The sequence below is a fragment of the Girardinichthys multiradiatus genome, chromosome 3, assembly GCF_021462225.1.
Source record: "Girardinichthys multiradiatus isolate DD_20200921_A chromosome 3, DD_fGirMul_XY1, whole genome shotgun sequence".
NCBI lineage: Eukaryota > Metazoa > Chordata > Actinopteri > Cyprinodontiformes > Goodeidae > Girardinichthys > Girardinichthys multiradiatus.
Window position 1 is genome coordinate 6,472,072 of NC_061796.1, and position 23,548 is coordinate 6,495,619.

The 23,548-nt window shown below is 39.7% G+C and overlaps 2 protein-coding genes across 2 annotated transcripts; both read left to right on the top strand.

The window, feature by feature from the left end:
* Nucleotides 1–734: 734 nt before the first annotated feature.
* On the top strand, nucleotides 735–3,824 carry LOC124864795 (chemerin-like receptor 1). Its single transcript, XM_047359710.1, has 3 exons — nucleotides 735–788; nucleotides 856–894; nucleotides 2,121–3,824. Exon 3 carries the CDS (start codon nucleotides 2,135–2,137, stop codon nucleotides 3,215–3,217), a length of 1,083 nt encoding a protein of 360 aa, XP_047215666.1. The 5' UTR covers nucleotides 735–788; nucleotides 856–894; nucleotides 2,121–2,134; the 3' UTR covers nucleotides 3,218–3,824.
* A 1,653-nt stretch (nucleotides 3,825–5,477) lies between these two features.
* si:dkeyp-84f3.5 (uncharacterized protein LOC334144 homolog) lies at nucleotides 5,478–21,636 on the top strand. The gene is made up of 2 exons (XM_047359426.1): nucleotides 5,478–5,630; nucleotides 19,265–21,636. The coding sequence occupies exon 2, from the start codon at nucleotides 19,406–19,408 to the stop codon at nucleotides 21,311–21,313; it is 1,908 nt and encodes a 635-aa protein (XP_047215382.1). The 5' UTR covers nucleotides 5,478–5,630; nucleotides 19,265–19,405; the 3' UTR covers nucleotides 21,314–21,636.
* Nucleotides 21,637–23,548: the final 1,912 nt, after the last annotated feature.

The following is a 23,548-nucleotide window of genomic DNA, read 5'->3' on the forward strand; positions in this document are numbered from 1 at the left end:
GTCAACACAAGCAGTCATGCATGCTCAGATCTACTGCAAAGGTCAAGTTTGGATCAGTTCATCTGTGGAACACATTTGAAGTATGTTCGTGCTATGTCAAAAGGAAGTGGTCACACTTTAAACACGCTACACAGAACATGCTGACATATGTTTGTGCATCTTCTCTTTCTGGTGGAAAAGAGATAAACATCTGTGTAAATCAGGAGTCATAACACAAGCAAAAATCCAGCACTAATGTCAGAGAGAGGCACAATAATGTCACTTTTTAATTACAAAGAATATTGTTGCTATTACGAAATCCAGCTTGAAAGTAAAATGTGGATTAGGGTGTTGATATTTTAGGAATGTCTTTAGCGAATTGATGTCCCTTTGCTTTTTTTTATTATTCTAAAGGATGTGTAAATAAATATGGAAGAAAGAGCTCCATCTTGTCTGTCCTACTTTGTGTTATAATCTTAAACTATATGGTGCTGAGATTGACTAAATTGGTTTCCTAATTTAATGATCATTTTAAGCCTCAGACCTGCAATAGCTTTAGAAAGGCAGATTACACAGTAAACTTTAAAGCATGGTACAATATTGATTGTTACACCCTTTTAATAACAACAATGTTTCTGCAGGATACTTAGAGAGTATGTAACAAGATATTTTGCATGGCCTCTGGGTCCGCCTTAATGTGGGTGGTTGCATTATCACCCAGAGATAAATTCTTGTTCACTGGCCTGTGTTTTATTAGGGTAATTTTGCCACTGACTGACCCACATCAGGCAAAAGAGGTTTCAGAAAAGGTATGTTACTCAATTATTACATTTAAACTCAATTAGTTTCCCTAAAATTGGCTATGTTGTTTCACAGGTGAGGCGTCTTTTTCAGGAGATAAAAAAGATCTGCAAGGTATGAAGTTTGCATTTTCTCCCTGTTTGCATGCGCACGTGCTTTTTCTTCCCTGGATACTCTAAAAAATCATGTTAGATTAGGTTGTGATCTTAAATTAAACATTTTTATGCATAAAGCAATACGTAGCCCTGCAATGAACTGGCTACCTCTATAGGGTGTGCTGGCCCAGTAGGCCTATCAATAATTTAATATAATATTTTGTTTTCAGCCAAAAGAACTCAGTAGAACTAAAACAGTTTAAATACAAATCCAGATATATGATTTTTTTATGATTTTTACTGTACCAGACAGTATTCGATTTCTCATTAAATAATCACTGTTGAAAGTTAAAGGAATACACAAACTATAAATTTGATCAAAAGTATGAATGCATGATTGTTGAAAGTTATTGAGATTTTTATATTCTTAGGCTACCATCATGAACATCTATACAGATATAAACAACTACAAAAGCTCCACGAGATGCACCAACTAATTTGTCCCTTTCATCCTTTAGTTCTGTGATCTCAACGGTTTATTAAAACTGGTACTCGCATTGTCAAACTTGTGTTATTTAAAAAGAAAAAAGATTGAATAAAAATTAAAATTGCTTAACTAATGTTGTGTATGTATATATCACAACTACAAATTGTTATGAGGATTAAAAATAGTTTACGTTTATTGCCATTGGTTGTATTTCTTGTAATATCTAAGACTGTATCAGTGGGAAGGAAATGCAGAAGTAAAATTTTCTTCCAAAAAATGTGAATGACTATGACTTCTGGAGATCTCAGAGTTAAGATAAGGGTCTACAATCTTTAGGGAATACACATTTGCATTTAGTAATGCAATTAATCGACAAAATGAAAACTAAAGACAATTTAAAATGTAAACTCTGTAATGATTTTAATTTTGTTTTAAATCTGTAAAGCCTTGCTTTATGGCAACAGCTCTCTCAAAAATATGTTGCAACACAGATTCTGCTCCTTATATTAATATGAAAAAAAATGTTTGCATGCTGTTAAATTATGGTTTTGAAAGGATAATCTGAATTGCATAAAACCAGTTTGGCAGGTCAGAGCTTTACCAAACCCAGACATCGAAAATAAGCCTCAAATCTCTGATTAGTGCGTCGATAAAAGCTCTAAAAAGTTAAAAGATTTTGTACATTAAACAGTACAGCAGAGAATTATTAAAAGTTAATAATTCCCCTTGCAATATATCTTTGCTCATTGTGTCCTCAGGCATCAGGACAGCCATGGACACAACCACTTTCATCGATCACATCAACACCACAGCAAATCCCATCTCCTCCTCAGACTACTATGATAATCTGAAATATTCTTTACACATCATGTCTCTTTGTGTTTACGGCGTGGCCTGTGTCCTTGGTGTGCTCGGGAACGGGGTGGTTATCTGGGTGACAGGCTTCAGGATGAAGAAAACTGTTAACACAGTTTGGTTTCTCAACCTTGCTGTGGCTGACTTCCTCTTCACGGCCTTCCTTCCCCTCAGCATCACATACCAGGGTTTAGATTTCCACTGGGTGTTTGGGAAGTTCATGTGCAAGCTGAACAGCACAGTGAGCTTTCTAAACTTGTTTGCCAGCGTCTACACCCTGGTGGTGATCAGCGTGGACAGGTTTGTGTCCGTAGTGTGGCCCATCTGGGCTCAGATTCATAGGAATGTGAAGAAGGCTTCCTGTGTGAGTCTGTGTGTTTGGGTGTTCTCTTTATCGCTCAGCCTGCCCCACTTTGTCTTTAGAGATACTGAAGACATGGATAACAGCATCATCTGCTACAATAATTATGCTCTCTCTAATAATAACACCAATCCATCTGTGATACAATTAGAATATTTTCGCCATCGAGCTATGACCATCACCCGTGTTCTCCTGGGCTTCATCATCCCCTACAGTATAATCGTTTTTTGTTACGCCATGATATTCCACCGCATAAGGAGCAGCCCCACACTGGCCAAACAATCAAGCCGTCCTTTTAAGATAATTGCCGCCATCATCATCACGTTTTTCCTGTGCTGGGCTCCGTTTCACCTCATGACTATAATTGAGTTAAAAAGATTTGATCCAACCAACAAAAGCAAAACACTGTTTTATGTCATCACCATCGGGCTCCCACTCTCCACAAGCCTGGCCTTTGTTAACAGCTGCCTGAACCCAATACTGTACGTATTCATGGGCCAGGACTTCAGAGATAAATTCAGCAAATCCATCCTGAAGGTGTTGGAGTCCGCATTCCACGACGATGAGGCCAGCACCACTTACATGAAGAGTCTCAGCACCAGCAAGACCAAGACGTCTGACCACAGCACTGCAGTGTAGTAGCAGTAAGGACTTTTCTAAATAGCTAACCTGCACAGAGTAGCCAATATAATTTTTTATTTCTGGATCTTCAGTTGAATGTATCATATATGTGTTCCTGACCATTGTGTAACAGCTTTAAAAAATAACTTAGGTGGAGGTTGTCTTGTTGTTGGTAGTACATTTAGGCTGCACTTTGATAAAACAAATGAAGAATTAAAAACAATTATGCCCTCATTACCTGAATATTTTTATGAATATATTCATTGTATTTCAGTTGGTGATCTCACTTCTTTGCATATATGTTGTTAAATGCCAAGAATCCCTCATTCCATTTTTTGTTATTTTGTACAGTATTGTACAAGGCTATATAACCTTCAGCTTGTCCAAAATTGAGCCGCCCCTCGCACCTCCCAAACCGGACTTTTTTAAAAGCAAATTGAAGATGCATTTGTCCAGAAAGGCTTTTAATGTTCATTAGCACATACCTTTAAAACTAAAGTATTTTTTTTCTGTTATCTTTTTATGTGTTTTTATGATTTTATTGTTATGCAATCTGGTCTCCTTATTAGGATTTTTAAAAGCGCTTTATACATAGTACAATAAATAAAATGAAATGAAAATTTGAGAGTCGGTATTTTCCTGTTACCAACCTTTACCCACATTAATTATCAGCAAAACAGTAGCTATACGTATATGACAGTGAGATTGGACGTTCACTGGGCCTACATAGGAAACTATTCATACCTCTTGAAGTTCTTAAAATTTTAACCAAACAAACAATGCTGTGATAAATTCTGCACAATGAATTGCATTGTATTTGTATCCTAACTCTTGTACATGTATTCAGGATGTGCATAAGGAGATTAACAGAAACTGGAAGACCTAGTGACAATTTTGCTCTTATACTTTTTTTAGCATTTTCATGTCGTCCACTCTGATGATCCGGGAAACTTTGTCCTGCAAGGTCTACCAATTAATGCACAAAAAAACAAGTGTTGGGTAAAAAAGAAAGAAAGAAAGGTGCTAACCGAAGTAACAGCAGCACTGTGTGTTGAAACATCTTGCGTTTTTTGGAGCAGGTGTTGTAACTTCTCAGTAATGTCAACTATCTCTCAGAGTGAAATAGCATGTGTACACTGCAGGAACCTTATGTTGAAAATATCTCAGTTGTGAAACTATTGTCAGGAAAAGTTTTATCTATAATTGGTAAGTAAAGAGGCAGCTTTGTTTGAAGATGTAAAAGTTAAGCTGTTGCCTGGAAACAGCAAGAAGATTGCCTAAATAGATGGACTTATTGGTCTTCCAGTTTGTCAGTTATTCTTTTGATTGAGACTATTTGGTTTGTCAGATTTTGTTTTTATGTTCTTAGACCACCAGGCTGTTTAACCATTTAAATGTGCTAATCCCATAAAGATAAGATTGAAGTATTTCAGGTTAGTTTGATGTCATCTGTACTTTGATAGTTTTTAGTAGTGTTTATAACATGCACTTACCAGTCACTTTATTAGGTATGCCTCATTAGTAGTGGATGGGACTCCCCTTTGGCTTCAGAAGCCAACAAGATGTCAGAAACATTCCTCAGAAATTGGATGAACATGAAACCATCACACAATTGCTGCACATTTGTCGGATGCAAATCCATGATGTAAATCTATCCCATCACATCCCAAAGATGCTCTGTTGGATTGAGATCTGTCGACAGTGGACGTCATTGGAGTATTTGGTGGACATATTGTCATGTTCAACAAACTTTGAGCTTTGAAACATGGTGTTTTATCTTTCTAGGACTGGCCATCACAGGATGGATTCATTATGGTCAAAAATATGTCCATGATCATGTTTTTAAGACATTGAATACACGTGTTTTAGAAAGATATTTCAAAAATTCTAAATGCTATAATTGAAATAAAAGTTAAGTATTTGTGGTCTGAATGACAGGATACGGTAAAGACTGTAAAGGGAGCAATGTTTTACTTGTCTCATGTTACAACAGGATCTGAGCTGGAGTGTTTTAAAGCATGATCATACTACAGGAACAAACGGGAACAAATAAAGGATAAACAGTCTAAATAATAATTTGTTAAAAAATAAATAATGAAACCCCCCAAAAAACTTTAAAATAAAACTGTGGGTGGTGTTACTAAACGCAGACCTCTAAAACTGACCGAAAATCTCAATCATAAAATAGGAGGTTTATTTACGAAGAAGCTAAAATTAAGGATAGTTATGTTTGTCTAAAATCCAGAAGAAGCACAAGGCGGCGGTAATGCTTTTGATCGCCGGCTACACTGTGCGAAAATGGAAACAGAAGAAGAAAAAGAAGGAACACCACCGGGCCTTCTTCAGCTAGCAGGCTACAATTTCACGTCGGGCTTTAGCTGGGTGTCACACATTGTTAGTCACCGTATTCTGAGATGTACGAGATTTCACGGTAAGTCCTGGCAAAGCTAATAGTTGGAATTAGTTTTCGGTAACGCAACTGACTCACTCTTAATAAACAAAATCATAGAATGCCCCCCACCTCTCAGGTGTAGCGTTAGCTAGCAGCAGCTAACGTGAACCGTCTGACCACAATAAGCTCACAAAGCGACCAAGTTATTGCTCGAATGCGATACGTAAAGCAGCGCAAACCGTTGTGGTTTTGCGCATACCCTAGCTGATATGAGGCACTGGTTGTGCTTTCTTGTAGGGTATGTTAAGATCACTTTTTTAAAAAAGTTAACGTGGATTGTTTTAGCATGCTACAATGTGTATATGTTTAGGCTAGCTGCAGTAGCGCGGATAGCGCAAATCTTCAGCTATAAAAACACCCATGCAATGATATATGTTGAGAAATCCTGGCAGTGCTTTGGTTGCTCTAAAGCAGTGGAGAATATTTTTTGTTTTACTCCTGCATGTTTTGCTTATAAAAACCCATTACACGCGTTCAGGAATTATTTTACTTCTGACAGGAGTGGGGCTATGCGTTTTAAATCTTTTGACTTTGAGCCCTTTTATTTTCACTGTAAATTAAACTACATAGGCTGTCTATGAAATACCAAATTTAGCCACATCCTTGACTGTCCAGATTATAACTTCACTGCTTCTTACCTAAATCCACAGCAACAATTAACGCCTCAAATAAAATCTGTGCACCAGTTCTTTTGTTGAGTTTACACAAAGACCGTTTGATTAAAATAATCATTTACATGGTAAATTCACTTTGTTGCTGTATCCAGATGATATAGAACAACACACACGACATAATGTAAAAACAGATACTGTTTACAATAGACATGTAATTTAATTTAAAGATACAGAGAATTGTGAATAGAGTTAGAAATAAGCATTCACCTAACTGGGTATAGTTTAGCAATCTTAAAAAAAACTGTCCAAGAAGTAATTATCCACCTTATTCCAATAACCCATGATACTTTTTGTGTGTGTTTTTTTTCTGGAATAGCTTCTTATATGTAATAATGTGTCTTGCAGAGCAAATGATTAGATATTAGTGTGGGAAAATCAACCTTTTCTCTTTTAAGGGTAAAATAATCATAGCTACATATTCATTTCTCAAAGATGAGCTGGAAAAATACAGTGTTATGTACAGCAACTACTCTAGCTGCTTTGTTAGAAGGAAGGTAGAAATCTAATAGGATTCAATATTGATTTGACATTGTCAAACCTTAAAATTGCTAAGGGCTCATTAACTTTGTGTTTGATTTTTTTTAAAGTAATTTTCTGTTTTGTTGATGGAGTGAAAGAAGCGAACATGCATTGGTTTTTCAGGGGTCGTTTCAAAATTAGATGCCACACCTTGATTCATCGTTTGTTGGTAACCAGTTATAACAAAAATTGCACTGATTGCAGGAACAGCCTTGTTTTAGTTTGGGTGGATTTTCAATGGATGTGTGTTGAAGCCACAAGTTAGGCTTGGTTTGATTATAGGTACAGCAGCCTACAGGGGAATTACTAGTCATGTTTGGACAGGTCAGAGCTTTGCAGGGACAAAGCAGTTGGTGAAAGTGAGCCGGTACGGTCCGGTATTGCGTACCACTAAAAGATCCTGTGCCGGTACGCAGTACCGGGAAGAGAGGGGAACGGCTGTCTGCTATGAAGCCCTCATCCAGAACCAGTTACGGCTGCAAAAACTCACGAGCACACAAAGAAGATCAGATCTGCTACCAATAGGCAGTCTAAAACACGACTTAATCTGTTTATAAATGTAGCTTTTTTCCCCTCATTCCAAATTGTTTCTGAACTGTTCTGCTATGCTGGAGCCTCAATGTTCTTGCTTTACTTCTCTCCCCTCGGAGCTCGAGGCTTTTATGAACGGCCAGCCTCTAAAACAAGCAACGCTACGTTTAATGTCTGTCTGCTCACTGCTAAATATATAATATCGCTTATTCGCTCATTTCGCTGTCAATCAAAAAGGGATTTGGCCTCAGACAGATCATCCAATCATCATGCAGAAGCTGAGCGTCCGGGCCAGCCGAGGCCAGCCCACTGCCCCATAGACCGCTATTGAACTCACTGTTTAAAGCTTTGTGAAGCTGCGGGAATGAGTGAGAAGAAAGCCGCGTCATTACCAGTGATAAAAAGCTGATTCTGAACAAAAGTTGAGCGCATTGTAGTGCATATTTAGTCAATGACATGTACACACAATAGTATATATTTAATCACTTATTTTTTTAAATTTTAGTGGAAGCTGAGTTTCCCTTGCAGTTTTAGAGCAATTGCCACTGATATATATCTATACATCTATATATAGATATGTATATATATATATAATTACATATCTATATATGGATGTATATATATATATATATATATATATATAGATACATATGTATGTATATATATATAATTACATATCTATATATGGATGTATATATATACATCCATATATAGATATGTAATTATATATATATATACATATGTATGTATATATATATATATATACATCCATATATAGATATGTAATTATATATATATATACATATGTATCTATATATATATATATATATATATATATATACATGGATATATGCCCCCAGTGCCTCCCCAGCCACCCCTGGGTGGATGAGATCTGCCCTGAGTACCTCAAATCTCTGGATGTTGTAGGGCTGTCATGGTTGACACACCTCTTCAACATTACGTGGCGGTCGGCGACAGTGCCTCTGGACTGGCAGACTGGGGTGGTGGTCCCCTTTCATAAGAAGGGTGACCGGAGGGAGTGTTCCAACTACAAGGGGATCACACTCCTCAGCCTCCCTGGTAAGGGAGTGGTCCAAAATCGCTACGCCAGGGTATTGGAGAAGAGAGTCCGGCCGATAGTCGAACCTCGGCTTCAGGAGGAGCAGTGTGGTTTTCAGACCACATGACCTTCTCCCATTCAGATAATGACTTCAAACAGGTGCAGTTAATACAGGTAATGAGTGGAGAATAGGAGGGCTTCTTGAAGAAGAACTAAGCCCTGTGAGAGCCGGGATACTTACTTGTTGTTAGGTGATCAAATACTTATGTCATGCAATAAAATGCAAAGTAATTACTTAAAAATGACACAATGGGATTTTCTGGATTTTTGTTTTTGTCACTCACAGTTGAAGAGTACCAATGATAAAAAATTAAAGACTTCTACATGCTTTGCAAGTGGAAAAACCTGCTAAATTGGCAGTGTATCAAATACTTGTTCTCCCCACTGTAGCTGCAGCCTTGAGAGGATTGTCAGACAAAATCCATTCAAGAGTCTGGGGAGCTGCACAAGGAGTGGACTGAGGCTGCAATCAAGAGCCACTCTATGCACAGATAAGTCCTACATTTGAGCTACAAATGTCGCATTTGTCGTGTCAGGCCACTGCTGAACGAGCGACTGGACTGTTTCTCAGTGGTCCAAACTTCTATTTTCAAATGAAGGTAAGGTTTGCGTTTAATTTAAAAATCAAGGTCTTACAGTCTGACGGAAAAATCACTGAGACTGAAATATTCCGACATTCAGCAATGTTTGTTTATATTTTTTAAATAATACTGTGCCGCAAGTCATTTTACATGAACGTTTTTTCATAATGCATGTAATCGATTCCTTCGACGAATTGTTGCAGCCCTAATTTGGGGTGCCATGTTGTCTAATGGTGTTTGTCCATTGGGTTTCCTAAAGTCCAAAGTCAGCTCAGCTATCCAGGAAATTTTGGAGTACCACTTTATTCTTCTGACAACCTTTTATGGAAATGCTGATTTCATTTCCAGCAGAACATTGCACCTGCCCACACTGCCAAAGGTACTAAAAGCTGGTTCAGTGTACTGTGCTTGATTAGGCAGCATACTCGCCTGAACTGAACCCCGTAGACAATCTATATGTTATTGTCAAGAGAAAGACGCAACAATGCAAATGACCCAAAGGCTGCTAACTAGGGATGGGTACCGAATTTGGTACTTTTATAGGTGCCGACCGAATTCTGCTGGTACTACAGAGTACCGATTTACATAAAATCACACAGTACCATGTTTCAGTACTTAAACGTATCACTGTGACATTGAGAGAGTGGAAGAATGGGCGTTTTTTTTATTTTTAATGCCAGACATGAACACAGGACTGCATGCACAAGAGCGTAATGACATCAGTAGCCGCTGCTACAGTCAACAAAGCATGGCTGATAAAAAGCACTCGTAAGTATGGCTCCATATTTTAAGATGCAATGCAGATTACGTCGCTACAATATTTGGGAAGCGAAGTGCAAGGTCAGCGGCGGGAATACTTCTAATCTGAGGAAGCACCTGGTTAAACACAAGATTTGAAGAGTGCACTATTTTCGTCAGCCTCAGCTATACGGTTACAACTCCTGCATTCAGCTCACTTAGCATTCCATCCGTCAGCGACTCGTTGTCTGCAGCTAGCAATATGGGAGCAGTAATGTTTGAAACAATTGAAATGTTACAATACAAACAGCCGGATGTTGTTTTGATATATTCAGTAAAGTTTATATATTAAGAAATTAATATGTTACGTTGAAAACTTTTTAAATTTTATTGTTAAAAAAGTAACATTTATTACCACATAAACACACAAAAGTGCCGACAGCTGGTACCGTAGAGTACTGGTATAGATTCCCAGGTACTGGGTATCTGTATTGTATCAGTTCAGATGTGAAAGGAACCCATCCCTACTGCTTACAAAGCAACCTAGGTTTTCATTACACCTCAGCAGAGCCATTGGCTGATTGCCTCCATGTCACACCGCGTCATTACAGTAATTCATGCAAAAGGATGCCCAACCAAGTATTGAGTGCATAGAAATTAGCGTACTTTTCAGAAACCTGACATTTCTGTTTAAATGTCTGAGATGCTGAATTCTGGGTTTTCATTATCTGTAAGCCTTAATCAAAGACAGTGATACCCTGGTCATTAAACCAGGCAGTTACATTTCTGGCAGCATTGACAGGTGCCAGATTGTGCTGGGAAAAAGAAACTAGCATCTCCATAAAGCCTTGTCATTGTTGCTTGTGCAACAATGGTAAAAAAAATTTCCTTCCACTTAACTTTTAATCAATATGGTTATAGTACTCTGAGCAACCTGTTTGTCGTACCCTCCTCATAGAGGGTACCAATGACGACAAATGTCAAGCCAACAGTCTTCCCAACGAGTGTGTAGTAATTTGATTGCTTCCTACATGACTCACGCGCCAATAGTGATGTTCAGCTTAGCATACATTGTGCAGGTGTGGTAATTCAGTCGCTCAAGGAATCATTTTAGCCCTACCCTATATATTCAACATCAGCATTGGACATATGGTTTTGAGAGAGATATTGTTAGGTTTTGGCAACAGTTGGCGTCAAGCAAACATAGTCTAATTTCAATTAACCTTATTGGAATATAGTGTAATTTCTTTTAATTTAAGAACTCCAGGCTTTTATCCTGGTGTCAGGATTAGCATGTGTAAGACTTTGTTTAAATAACGGGCTAAGAGGCAAGCTCAACTCCAATTCATAATGTGGACCTTTTTGTTGAAAGCAGTTATTCTTAGTGTTTTCACACCAAGCCTTCAGAACGCTTTACACCATGCCAGAGTGGTTTCTAGAGCGGGTTACACCGGTGTAAACCCATTGTGGACCTTGACACAGACCAGAGAACCATACACTGGCACGGTTACAACTGCCCATCTCGACATGGTTTATCCAGACCCTGGAGCAGTTTGCTTGCAGTGTGAATGCATGTCGTTCTCAGCATAACATACGTTGTGCTGTAAGAGGAGCACATTTGAGTGGAAGATGAAAAGCATAGTAAGAGCGCGAATCTAAAGACGAAAGAGTTTGAGAATCTGTCATGGGGTAATGTGGACTGAAGAGGTGGAGGCATTTGAACAGCAAAGTCGCCACAGAAACACAGATGAAACGGACGTTCTTCTTCATGTTTTTTTTTTTCTTCTCAATTACTGCAATACTTCCCCCAAAACAATCTGTTGTAACATGACCTTGTTTGGTCCAGTCTGAAAAGCTTTGTCTGAAAGCAAATGTTACCAACTGAAGGTGTTTTCTCACTTTTACCAAACCTTGGACTGGACCAGCAGTGTGAATGCGCCCCTAATGTCTCAAATTTTAAAGGTAATAGACATGGTCACAGATATTGCCAAAAGTATTTTTTTTAACCTGCCTCAACTCTTTCTTACTTAAAATGGCTTCGAAATGACAATACATGCATTCTTCAGCTCCCGTATTGACTATTGCAATTCACTTTATGTTAGAACAACATAAAGTGAATTCCGTCAAGTGGCTCCAACTGGTCTAGAACGTTGCTGCTCGTCTGTTGATTTAACACTAAGAGACACAGTCACATCACTCCTGTACTTTACCGTCCTGTACCCTTCACTGACTTCAGTACCTTTTAGAGTTGATTTAAACTTTTAATATTTTTAAAGCTGGCAATGGCATCGCACTTTCTTATGTAAATGACTTGTATAAGTACATAATCCAGTCACACTTCTTCCATCTGCTGACCAACATCTTCTAAAAGTCCGCATGTCAAATTCCGAGCATTGGGGTCACCGTTTATTTGCTGGAGCTAGTCCAAAGCTGTGGAATTCATTACATGTTGATTTGCGACCATCAATGATTTATTTTTATTTATTTATCTGAAGCTATGGCTTTAAGCTTTAGGAGAAGCGGAGAGAAGAGACGCTACCATCTGGACTGGTAATGCTACAAACTTTACCTGAAGAATTAACAATGTTTGTCCTTTTTATAAGGAAGTTTTTGTCTCAACCATGACAGTAATGGGGACAAGGACTTTAAAACGCAAAACCGCTGACTTTTTACCGCAGTGACGTTGTTTTAGTTTTGATATTGGATATTTGTGGTCCGCGTATTCAGCTGGGTCTTCCTCCCATTTGATCCAAGGCAGATAGTCGTGATTACGGGCAGCTGCTGTCTGCTGTCTGCACACACTGGTTCGCTTAACACTAGAACTCCCAGGGCTGTCAATTTGACGGTTTTGAAAGTTTGACACGCCATAACTCTGGTTTATTAAAACTTTTCCTGGCATCCTGACTTTTTTCAGAACCTGTGTCTTGTATGTTCCTATGTCTCTATTTTTAAAAAATAACAAAGTAAATAAAAGATCTAAGTATTTCTACCTCTAACTACCACAGCCGCTATTTTGACAGTCCTATTATTTACATTGATATTTTTTCCCGCGGCTTAGTATACGAGCGAGCGTTGCCTAGCAACCGCCACTCTAGAACGCAGTCTGAGAAGGAGATTGTTGGCATCCTACAAATAGCTTCTAGAAGGATATTTTCTGCTCAAGAGGCATTGGAAATGCTTCAAAAATGACATGATTGTGATTCTGGGTTCGAGAGGGATTCTGACAGCTCTTAGTCAGCATTCAGTTCCAGTGACAACGGGTCAGAGAGTGAGCCTCCCCCGGCTAAAAAACACGAGTTGTCCCGTTAGCAGGAGGTTTTGGTGAATTATTTCAAGGAAGTAAAAGACTAGCCTATGTAACGATTTTATTATTTTAGGCTATAGTTTATAGATTAGTAAACTAATAATCAATAAACTATAGCAACAGTGCCACAATCAGCGCAGGTTCAGAGACAGGGAGACGAGCCAGGTGCCCAGTGCCCAGCTATAAATCCAGCAAACCAGCTCCTTGGCAGGAGAGAAACTAAAAAACAAGGTACTAATAATGGAAAAAGAAATAATAAGTTAGGTCATAGATATAGTAGCCCAGGAACAACAATCTATTCTGCGTTTACAGCGTTTTCATCGCAAGACGAGTGCACACCTGGAAAGGAGGAGGAAATAGGAAAGGATGGCACTGTGTGGACAGTGGTAGGGGAGGAAGAAAGTAGAGGGAGGCATCAGAGCCTGAATCCAAGATGTCCAGACCGCGTTTCTCTGCTTGGTGGATGCCGAAATGCTCATCCACGTTCAGGGCTGCAGGGTGGCTGAGGCCCACACAGTTTTAGGAGATAATTCCTTCTCGGTCATGAGTGTGGATGAGTTGAAGGCATTTTTAGCACTAGTTTATGTCCGCGAAGTGAAAGGGGGGCGTAACATAGAGCTGTCCAGCTTTTGGTCAGATTAGTAAAACTTTTTTTTTTTTAAATGTATCCACTACTCTGTATTATTTTTGTCCTATTTATAAATAATAATAAAACATAATAGGTTTTGATCAAATACTATTATTAATTCTTGTCAAAATCATAATTTTATAGCGTGCAAGAAAACCTGTACCTGACCAATGTAATGCGATGACGTCGACACCGCCTCGCATCCAGAATGCTCGCCGACAAATTGGCGGGCTTGGGAGTTCTAGTAGAGTTAGAATTCTGGGAGCTCTAGTGTTAAGGGCCATCAATAAATATCTGAACCAAACATGCTGTTTCCTGGTGGTATTGTTTTGGGGAAAATGTATGTGCGTCTGAACAGGTGATTTTATGTGTGCTGGGCTGGGTAGCTATTAATACAGTGCCCCGCCTCTGTGTAATTCAGAAAGCTGATGTGTCCTTTTTCTTCAGTCTTCAGGCATGCTTTATGACTTGTAAACAGTACAATTATATTTTGATTTTATCCGCTCCTTCCATTGTGGTCCTTAATATTATTGTAGTCGCTCTTGATGTTTATTAACTTTCCCTACACTGTCTATTCGAAATCTTTCTCATTTCTCTTGGTCCCATGGCAAATCAGTAAACAGCAGTGTTTTCACGTTATATTTAGTCCCTACTTGGCCCTGGCCATACCTGCTCAGGAGCAGGGACAAAAAAATGTAGGTACCAGTATGGAACAAACAGTAATGGAAACACTTGCAAAGTGGGTCAAGTGGAGTGGAGCCAGGCTAAATTGAGCCAGTGGACAAGGGGTACAAGGAGCTAACCCCAGCTCCTGAAAAACAATCCAACATTATGATCCCCCCTCCACCAAAGTTTACATTTGCTACAATCCAGTGAGACAAGAACGTTTTCCTGACAACCACCAAACCCAAACTTGTCCATCAGATTGCCAGATGGAGAAGCACAATTCGTCACTCCAGAGAACATGACTCCACTGCTCTAGAGTCCATTGGCTACGTGCTTTACAGCGTTACTTTACAGCACTGCATCCGATGCTTTGGCATTGCACTTGGTGATGTACAGATTTGATGCAACTGCTTGACCATGGAAACCCATTCCATTAAGCTTTTATGCACTGTTTTTAACCTAATCTAAAGGCCACATGAAGTTTGGAGATCTGTAGCGATTGACTGCAAAAAGTCGGAGACCTCTGTGTACTATGTGGGTCAGCATCCCCTGCCTCTGCTTCTTCAGTTTAAGTGACAAACCACTTTGTGACTGAGTTGCTGTCTTTCCCAATCCTATTTTCTTCTTATACCACTGACATTTGACGGTGTAATATTTAGGATCAAGGAAATTTTACAACTGGACTTCTCAGTACCACGCTGTAGTTGTCTGAGCTCTTGAGAGCGACCCATTCAACAGTCTGCATGCCTAGGTACTTTATTTTATACACCCATGGCCATGGAAGTGATTGGAACGCCTTCAGCTATTTGGATAAGTGAGCCAGTGCATTGTTTCAATTTGAACAATTCTGATTCCTCATTTCAATTTCTGTTCCTATTGACTCTTGATTCCGATTCTTTCACAAGAGAGCTTTATTTTTGAAAACCGCATGAAAACATATTTACACATATCCAGGGTCTGATGCTGCAGGTACTTACACATGTTGCTGATCTCCCACTGATGGGGTAACATAATGCAGAATATCAAACAAAAAGAATAACTTGTACCACCTACTCTAGGTCCACCTACTCAGTTCTTGTTAAGGAAACTGATCATATCTGCCTTCTCAGGCAGTATGCTTGAGTGTTCCGGTCAGACAAGTGTCTATTGCAGTGGAGAACACACATTTGCTGGGTGTAGAAGAAGCTTGAACCCATAAATATGCGAAAGCATGATCTGACAGCAAAAGATACGTCTTTCGTTGGTTCCACCACTATGCAGCAGGGTCCTCAGACATAATAGAGTAGCCAATCACAGAGTCTGGTCAACTTCCTGGCTAATTTTAACAATTTCCGGTCGTTTGTCTATTAAAAATACATGGGCTACCGTTAGCTGGTTATTTGCATTTGAGATGACCCACTGTTTAAGTCAGAGTATAACTTGTTTGTTGCCTCAGTGTGTGTATAAGGGTTGGTGGATAGCAGATTGGTAATTGGAACAGATTATTTCAGGGGCACTGAATTTCACACAATACAGACATCACAACCTTAAACCTCTAGGTGGACTAACCCTTATACTTTTTTGACTTTTCAGTTCTTTCAAAATGTAGGTCCAGTTGATATACCTTCTTCTTTGCCTTTAAAATATGTGCCGAATTCAAGTTTGAATTGTTGAACTAGCATCGCAGAACTAGAGAAGTTGGCGGTTTTCATTGTTTCTTACAGTATCAAATTATGTGCGTGAGACACCACACTGTGGGTGGTCGTTGTTTATTTTTGCCTTAAAACACTTAGCAAGCGGGTTACACTGGCCTTATGTCATCACTACATCACACCCTTAAACCACTAAGCTGACTAACCCTTATATAAGTTGGATCTTGGGCTGTGACTACCGCACAGCTCAGAGGTTTTGATCTTAACCCTTTGTCCATTGGGGAAAAAAACCCAGAAATGGCGAAAAGGAAATGTTCCAAGTTAGAGTTTTTTGAAAGCAGCATTTTTTCTCAGTACTGGAGTGTCTGTAATTTACATAAATGAGCAGAATTGCAAACTTTGTCTAATAGCTTTACACATTTTCCTTTAAGTGATGGTCCATTCTACCTACTGTAGCAGAACATTGAGACGCTTTTTGGAACAAAACTCCATGTCTTAGTGCTTGACCGCAACTTGCTTCCAGGCAGTTTTTTTTAGCAACTAATTATCATTGGAATGTCCATGGCAGCCAGTGCACACATTGCAGTTTTGACTGCCCTAAAGGGTTGGTTTGCCATTATGTGTCCAGTTTGATATCATGAAATCCTAGTCATGTTGTACAACAGAAGATTTGATAGATGCTAGGCTGTACAATTTCTTGTCACCGGTTCGACAACGAATAGAAAACAATGCTGGCATTAAGATTCTCATTGTATTAAAAATCTAAACAGATTGGAGAACGTGCTAATCAATCGCGATTGCTCTAAGAATGCAAGGGAAGCTCAGCTTCCCCTAAATTGTCAACAAATAAGTGATCAAATATATACTGTTGTGTGTACATGTCATTGACTAAATATGCGCTACAATGCGCTCAACTTTTGTTCAGAATCAGCTTCTTATCACTGGTAACGACATGGCTTTCCTCTCACTCATTCCCGCAGCTTCACAGTGCTTTAAACAGTGAGTTCAATAGCGAAGCAAAAATGCCTCGGCTGCAGCGAAACGAGACAAGTCATTGGATAAATGCCGAGCTTTGTCCCGCCCATCGGACGCTCAGCGTCTCTAGGTGTCTATGGGGCAGTGGGATGGCCTCGGCTGGCCCGGACACTCAGCTTCTGCATGATGATTGGATGATCTGTCTGAGGCTGAATCCCTTTTGATTGACAGCGAAATGAGCGAATCAGCTATCTTGAAATTGAGCTTCCCCTCTTTGAAAGACCAGCATCCGCCACTGGTGCTAATAACACATTTTTTTCCTTCTTCTCTCTTTACAAATGTTCACAACAGTGAAGCATGCTTCACAAAACTCCAAACAGACCAAATATGCCCTATCTCAGTGTTATTTAGATACTTTCAAAAGGAACAAAAGTACCGAGGTAGCATGGGTGTTGAAGTCAGCCTGTTCCTTTTAAGCCTAAGCGCTGCCAAGCTACATGTAGTTCAGCCCCATGGCAACTGACTTATGCAAGAGGTTAGCTGGTCTCCTAACTCAAGGGTCTCTTGTTTCAGTGATGATCTGTGTGAGCAGCTGTCTAACAGAATTAAGGTAAAAACACACCAAGACCACTGCAATCCAGTGCAGAGACAGTTTAGAAAGAGGGCTCCGTTTGCCTGTATGCTTGAACTCTTTTGTTAAAAAAGAAACTGATTCTGCTATCAGTGCCAGCTTCATTGCGTTAATTGCAAAATCAATCGATGTTTGTGTAAGCAAGTACACTCACCGGCCACTTTATTAGGTACACATGTCCAACTGCTCGTTAACGCAAATTTCTAATCAGCCAATCGCATGGCAGCAACTCAATGCATTTAGGCATGTAGACATGGTCAAGATGATCTGCTGCAGTTCAAACCGAGCATCAGAATGGGGAAGAAAGGTGATTTAAGTGACTTTGAATGTGGCATGGTTGTTGGTGCCAGACGGGCTGGTCTGAGTATTTCAGAAACTGCTGATCTACTGGGAATTTCATGCACTACCATCTCTAGGGTTTACAGAAAATGGTCCAAAAAAGACAAAATATCCACTGAGCGGCAGTTCTGTGGGCGCAAATTCCTTGTTGATGCCAGAGGTCAGAGGAGAATGGCCAGGAGAATGGTTTGAGCTGATAGAAAGGCAACAGTAACTCAATTAACCACTCGTTACAACCAAGGCATGCAGAAGAGCATCTCTGAACGCACAACACATCGAACTTTGAGGCGGATGGGCTACAGCAGCAGAAAACCACACCGGGTGCCACTCCTGTCAGCTAAGAACAGGAAACTAAGGCTACAATTCGCACAGGCTCACCAAAATTGGACAATAGAAGATTAGAAAAACGTTGCCTGGTCTGATGAGTCTCGATTTCTACTGCAACATTCGGATAGTAGGGTCAGAAGTTGGCGTCAACAACATGAAAGCATGGATCCATCCTGCCTTGTATCAACGGTTCAGGCTGGTGGTGGTGGTGGTGTAATGGTGTGAGGGATATTTTCTTGACATACTTTGGACCACTTAGTACCAATTGAGCATCGTGTCAATGCCACAGCCTACCTGAGTATTGTTGCTGACCATGTCCATCCCTTTATGACCACAGTGTACCCATCTTCTGATGGTTACTTCCAGCAGGAAAACACGCCATGTCATAAAGCACGAATCATCTCAGACTGGTTTCTTGAACATGACAATGAGTTCACTGTATTCAAATGACCTCCACAGTCACCAGACCTCTATCCAATAAAGCACCTTTGCGATGTGGTGGAACGGGAGATTGGCATCATCACATCAAATCTGCAGCATCTGTGCAATGCTATCATGTCAATATGGACCAAACTCTCTGAGGAATGTTTCCAGTACCTTGTTGAATTTATGCAACAAAGGAGTAAGGCAGTTCTGAAGGCAAAAGGGTGTCCAACCCAGTACTAGCAAGATGTACCTAATAAAGTGGCCGGTGAGTGTATTGTGAGGCTATCTGGAGTGTTTGATCGTGAAAGAGTATCATTGGGGCTTGCAGTTGCTGAATCATTTTATGAAAAGGCCTGCTATGGGCTTCTACATGGCAACTCCAGTCATCTAAACAGAGTGGGGGATCTTTTAGACAAGTACTGTGCCTTATGGTATAGTTTTTTCTTTTTTTCGAATTGAGTCATCTTTTCATACTAATCAACATAGTGTCAATGAATTTCATATGTTTGTTTTATTTTTACAGGTGCTACAAAGTGGAAGATTGGAGGAGTTGATATACATCTCATCGTCCTGTGGGACAAAGAGCCTTCACTGATTGAAGTGCCATGGACATCTGTGTCCATGCCTGCATAGAAACGTAGTGGCACATTCAGGTTCAAAAGTTATGCCGTCAGCATACGGACAGAATCGTTTTATCATGGAAAAACAGATGGCTGTTAATACTGTTGCTTCAGCGCAGTTGGCAGGTGAAGCCAGTGCTTTCATCTGCACGGAATGTGGTGATGGATTCAGTCAATACTCCAATATATTGGCCCACATGACAATTCATGGGCCTTTGGAGTCATTTTCCTTTGATGGCTCATCCAATGGATTTGAAATCCCTCGGGAATATGTGCTTCAAGAAAATGGAACTCTGATCATTGCAAATGGTTTGGCTCAGTTGAATTCTTTCAATTCCTCAAATTCTTCTGCAGCACCAATTTCTCCTGAAAGAGTGTCATCAAATTTGCCATCAGCCATTAAGCCAGTTTCTACAACTCTGAACTCACAGCCCTCCTCGTACAAAGACACATTCAGACCGCGGCCACCAGGCTTGAGCTCAGATGAGTCTCAGCAGAACCGTTATCGTTGTGAAATATGTAACCAATCATTTACCACCCCACTGAGTCTACACCGTCACCAGCAATATGGGAACTCTGAGAGGGGCTTGAAGTGTACTCTGTGCTGCAAGGTCTTTGAAGATAAACACAACATTAAGAAACACCTTCAAGACCACTTCAATGAAAAAATTAGCTTTTGTGGTCACTGTGGTAAACGATTTCTTAAAATTGATGCGCTCAATGCCCATCAAAAAGAGAATCACTCCATGCCCAAGACTTTAGATCAAATGGAGTTCAAGGAAGATAAAAAGTTGGAAAAGGCATATGCCTGTAACAAGTGCAAGCTAATTTTCTTCTGGATGTCAGACCTCCAGATACATTCCTTGTATCATTGCAAGGGACAGGAGCCTGACGTGGAGTTGGAATCTGATTTTGAATTTGAAGACAATTCAAGGAATTCTGAAGATGCGCATCTTGTAAACTGCCACACAAATGGTCCATCCAATGATACTGAGAATGGAAGCCGAAAAATCTCAAAAGATAAAAGTATTGAAAAGAATGGGCAACCCACATTCACACCATACAGATGTGGTTTGTGCGGAGATCGTTTTGAAAGGTTAGCGACTCTAAAGGAGCACCATGTCACACATCAAACTCAGGAAGAAATAGATAAGATGAATCAAGAATATCAAAAACCCATTAAACGAGTTATACCACCAAATAGCAGCCGGAGAGGATCTAATCCAAATGGAAAACTTCATCCTTGTAAGCACTGTCATCGAGTCTTTAATCACTCTAGTAGTTTATCCCGACACATGAGATATCACAAGGGCACCATGCACACTTGTATATTTTGTGGCAGACATTTTCCACAGCGCTGTGATTTAAGAAGACACGTGATCATGTACCACAAAACTGAAGGTTTGAAACTCTTGCACTCAAATTCACAAAATGGGCCTTCATCTAATTCGGTTGATGATGAGAAACAGGGTGACACTCCTGAGGACAACACCAAAGGCTCCTCAGACAATGAACAGACTTCAGTAGAGCAAACTGGAAAAGCTGGCAGAGTTAACTACAAATGTCAGGAGTGTGGAAAGAAATTTGGACTTTTATGTGTGTACCAACGACATTTGCGCTATCACAAGAAAGAGCCCACCAAGTGTCCTGTCGAGTTTAAGAACAACTCGTGCCTTGAGGTTCATCTTCAAAATCACCCAGGCACTGAGCAGGCAGATGATAATAATGGCGATGGACAGAAATCTACTAGCACTGGAAACAGTTTAGGTATGGCACTCAAAAAAGATAATCCAAAAGACTCAGAGGAGGATGCTATGGACCAAAAACAAAATGAGAAAGGAAGTTCCTTTGATGCTCTTTATGAATGCACTGAGTGCACTGGGACATTCTCATGTTTGGACACATTTCTTCAGCACCAGGCTTCTCATAGTTCTGAAACTAAAGCTAACTAATAGGAAACAGTAAGGTATTGATAGAGAGTCAACAAAATACTTTTGTATCAAATGCACAACTAAAGTTGGGCAGACTACCACATTTGCCTGTCCTGTATAACATACAAGTATTTCTCCACCAACTTGCTGAGTGCAGTTCAGCTGGCTTCTTGCATCTTGTATTTTTCAGTGATATATGTTATAGTATAGTTCTTTTTATGGTGTTTTACTTACATAATGAGATTTTAAGACTTTGTAAGTGTATGCATATACTCATCCTTTTGAAAGTATGGCATTGTCACACTTTAGACTGTCATTAAAATAATTAAGATAAAATGCTTTAATTCTTGAGGTTTTGCTTTGAGTCCCTATTTTCTGTGGAGAATGTAAAACCAACCAAAGGGAAAACCAGAATGTGTACCTAGTGTACAGTTTTCATTCCATATGCAATTAAGGTATTCATAGTCCATGTATTCTGGATTCTTGTCATTTTTGACCCATTGGGCCATTATCAAGTTCTCAGTTTTCTTCTCCATCAAGTCCATTATGTCCTATGGGACATAATGTTTTTACCCCAAATGTGATCAGCTTGGGTTCAGTGGTACAGGCAGAATTGCATTAAGCTGTTGTTTAGATGTGATATCCTAAAGCACAACTGTCTTAGAAGAAAGTGTGTGAAGATCTGGTAGTTGTGTATGCATGTAATGGATGATGGTACGCCGTTTACCAAAAATAGCAGAGTACACTGGGTATCAAAGGTTGGTAGCGGTACCCTTTGTTCCACAGTTGCTCCTCTGTGAACAATTCTAAAAATAACTTTTTTTTTTACATGTTTGGGAACTGAACAGCTTGGGTCTCTGTCCTAAGTTCAGACTTTGGGTGTTATTTATTCAAAATCTATCTTATTGGTTGGTGAATGGCTTATTAACAATGCTTCCCAAGTTCCCAGCATTATTCATTTGCTTATGGTTATCTAGTCAACATGCTATGCTTGTATAAAAATATTTTTTTACTTAGTTGCTTATGCTAAATAATTTTTAAGAGTCCAAAATATAACTTCTTTGACACAAAGGTAACAAGGACTTTAGACAGTATTCAGGCTTTTTTTATTTTATTTATTTACGGGTCTTCTCCGCTACATGGTGTCATGCACTAAGAGTGCATGGAAACTCTCCAGGCCCATTGGAAGCTGCAGGCAGACTTGTATCTTGGTCTAGGTCAGTCATTAGCGGTAGGGAATGCAACCTCTAAAATGGCAACTTCCCTTATTTTAGTTATTTGACAAGTGTTTGTGCGTCTGATTTCGGCACAGTTTCAAGTCTGTAGCCATGATAAATGGCTAGCCCCGGTGAATTCAAAATTGGAAATTACACTGGGAAGACCCATTGCAATGTAAAGATGCCACAAGAATAATTTATGTAGACCAACTTTAGAAACTGTGGGTCTGTTACGTTTTATTGTCATAAGGTAGGACAAAGGCCCTTGTAGTAGTATCCAAAGCAGAAGTAGCAGGGTAAGCGTCCCCTTTTTTCACACATGGAATGGGTTAGTGTAGGTCTTGAAGCTAAATACGCAAATTCAACATTCAACATCCATCTGCATTACTGTTGATGTGAGCACAGACTAGCTCTCCCACAAAGCAACTCTGGCCATTTCATATTAGCCACATTAGCTGGCCATGACCTTCAATTATGTTTGCTTCCACAATGGAGCAGGCATTGCTGAATGAATTACAGGCAGCAACATGATTGGTAAAAATGTGGCACTGGCGGCACCTAACTTCACATTACCTTGCAACTCTGGTTTATGACTACATCGCTTTGTGGGCTAGAGACGTGAAAAATGTTAATCAACTTCCACCCACATATATTTCACTGAGGCTGTAAGGAGTCCTTATAGTTGTATCTTTCAAGTGTTGTATGGAAATTGATCAAAGCAGTCATTAACTTACTTGATATTTACAATTTTAGAAGCTAGCTTACTAACCTTACTGGTGTTGTCAGGTCTGAAATTTTGGAGGCGTAAGGATTGACTGGGAAGTTGATTGACTGTCTTTACTGTGTTATTACGGGTGCAATACAGATAGCTATGGGGCAGTCCTTAAAGGGGGTTTCCACCAAACCAGTTTTGGTGGTCAGTTACAGTGCTCTCCTCTCTGTTTCTTCTGCCTAAAGAACTGGCTGTAGCACCAAAAGACTGGTGTCCTAGCTGGGGCAGAGGAAAGAACCACTTTTGTCACAAACTGTGTGTGGCTTT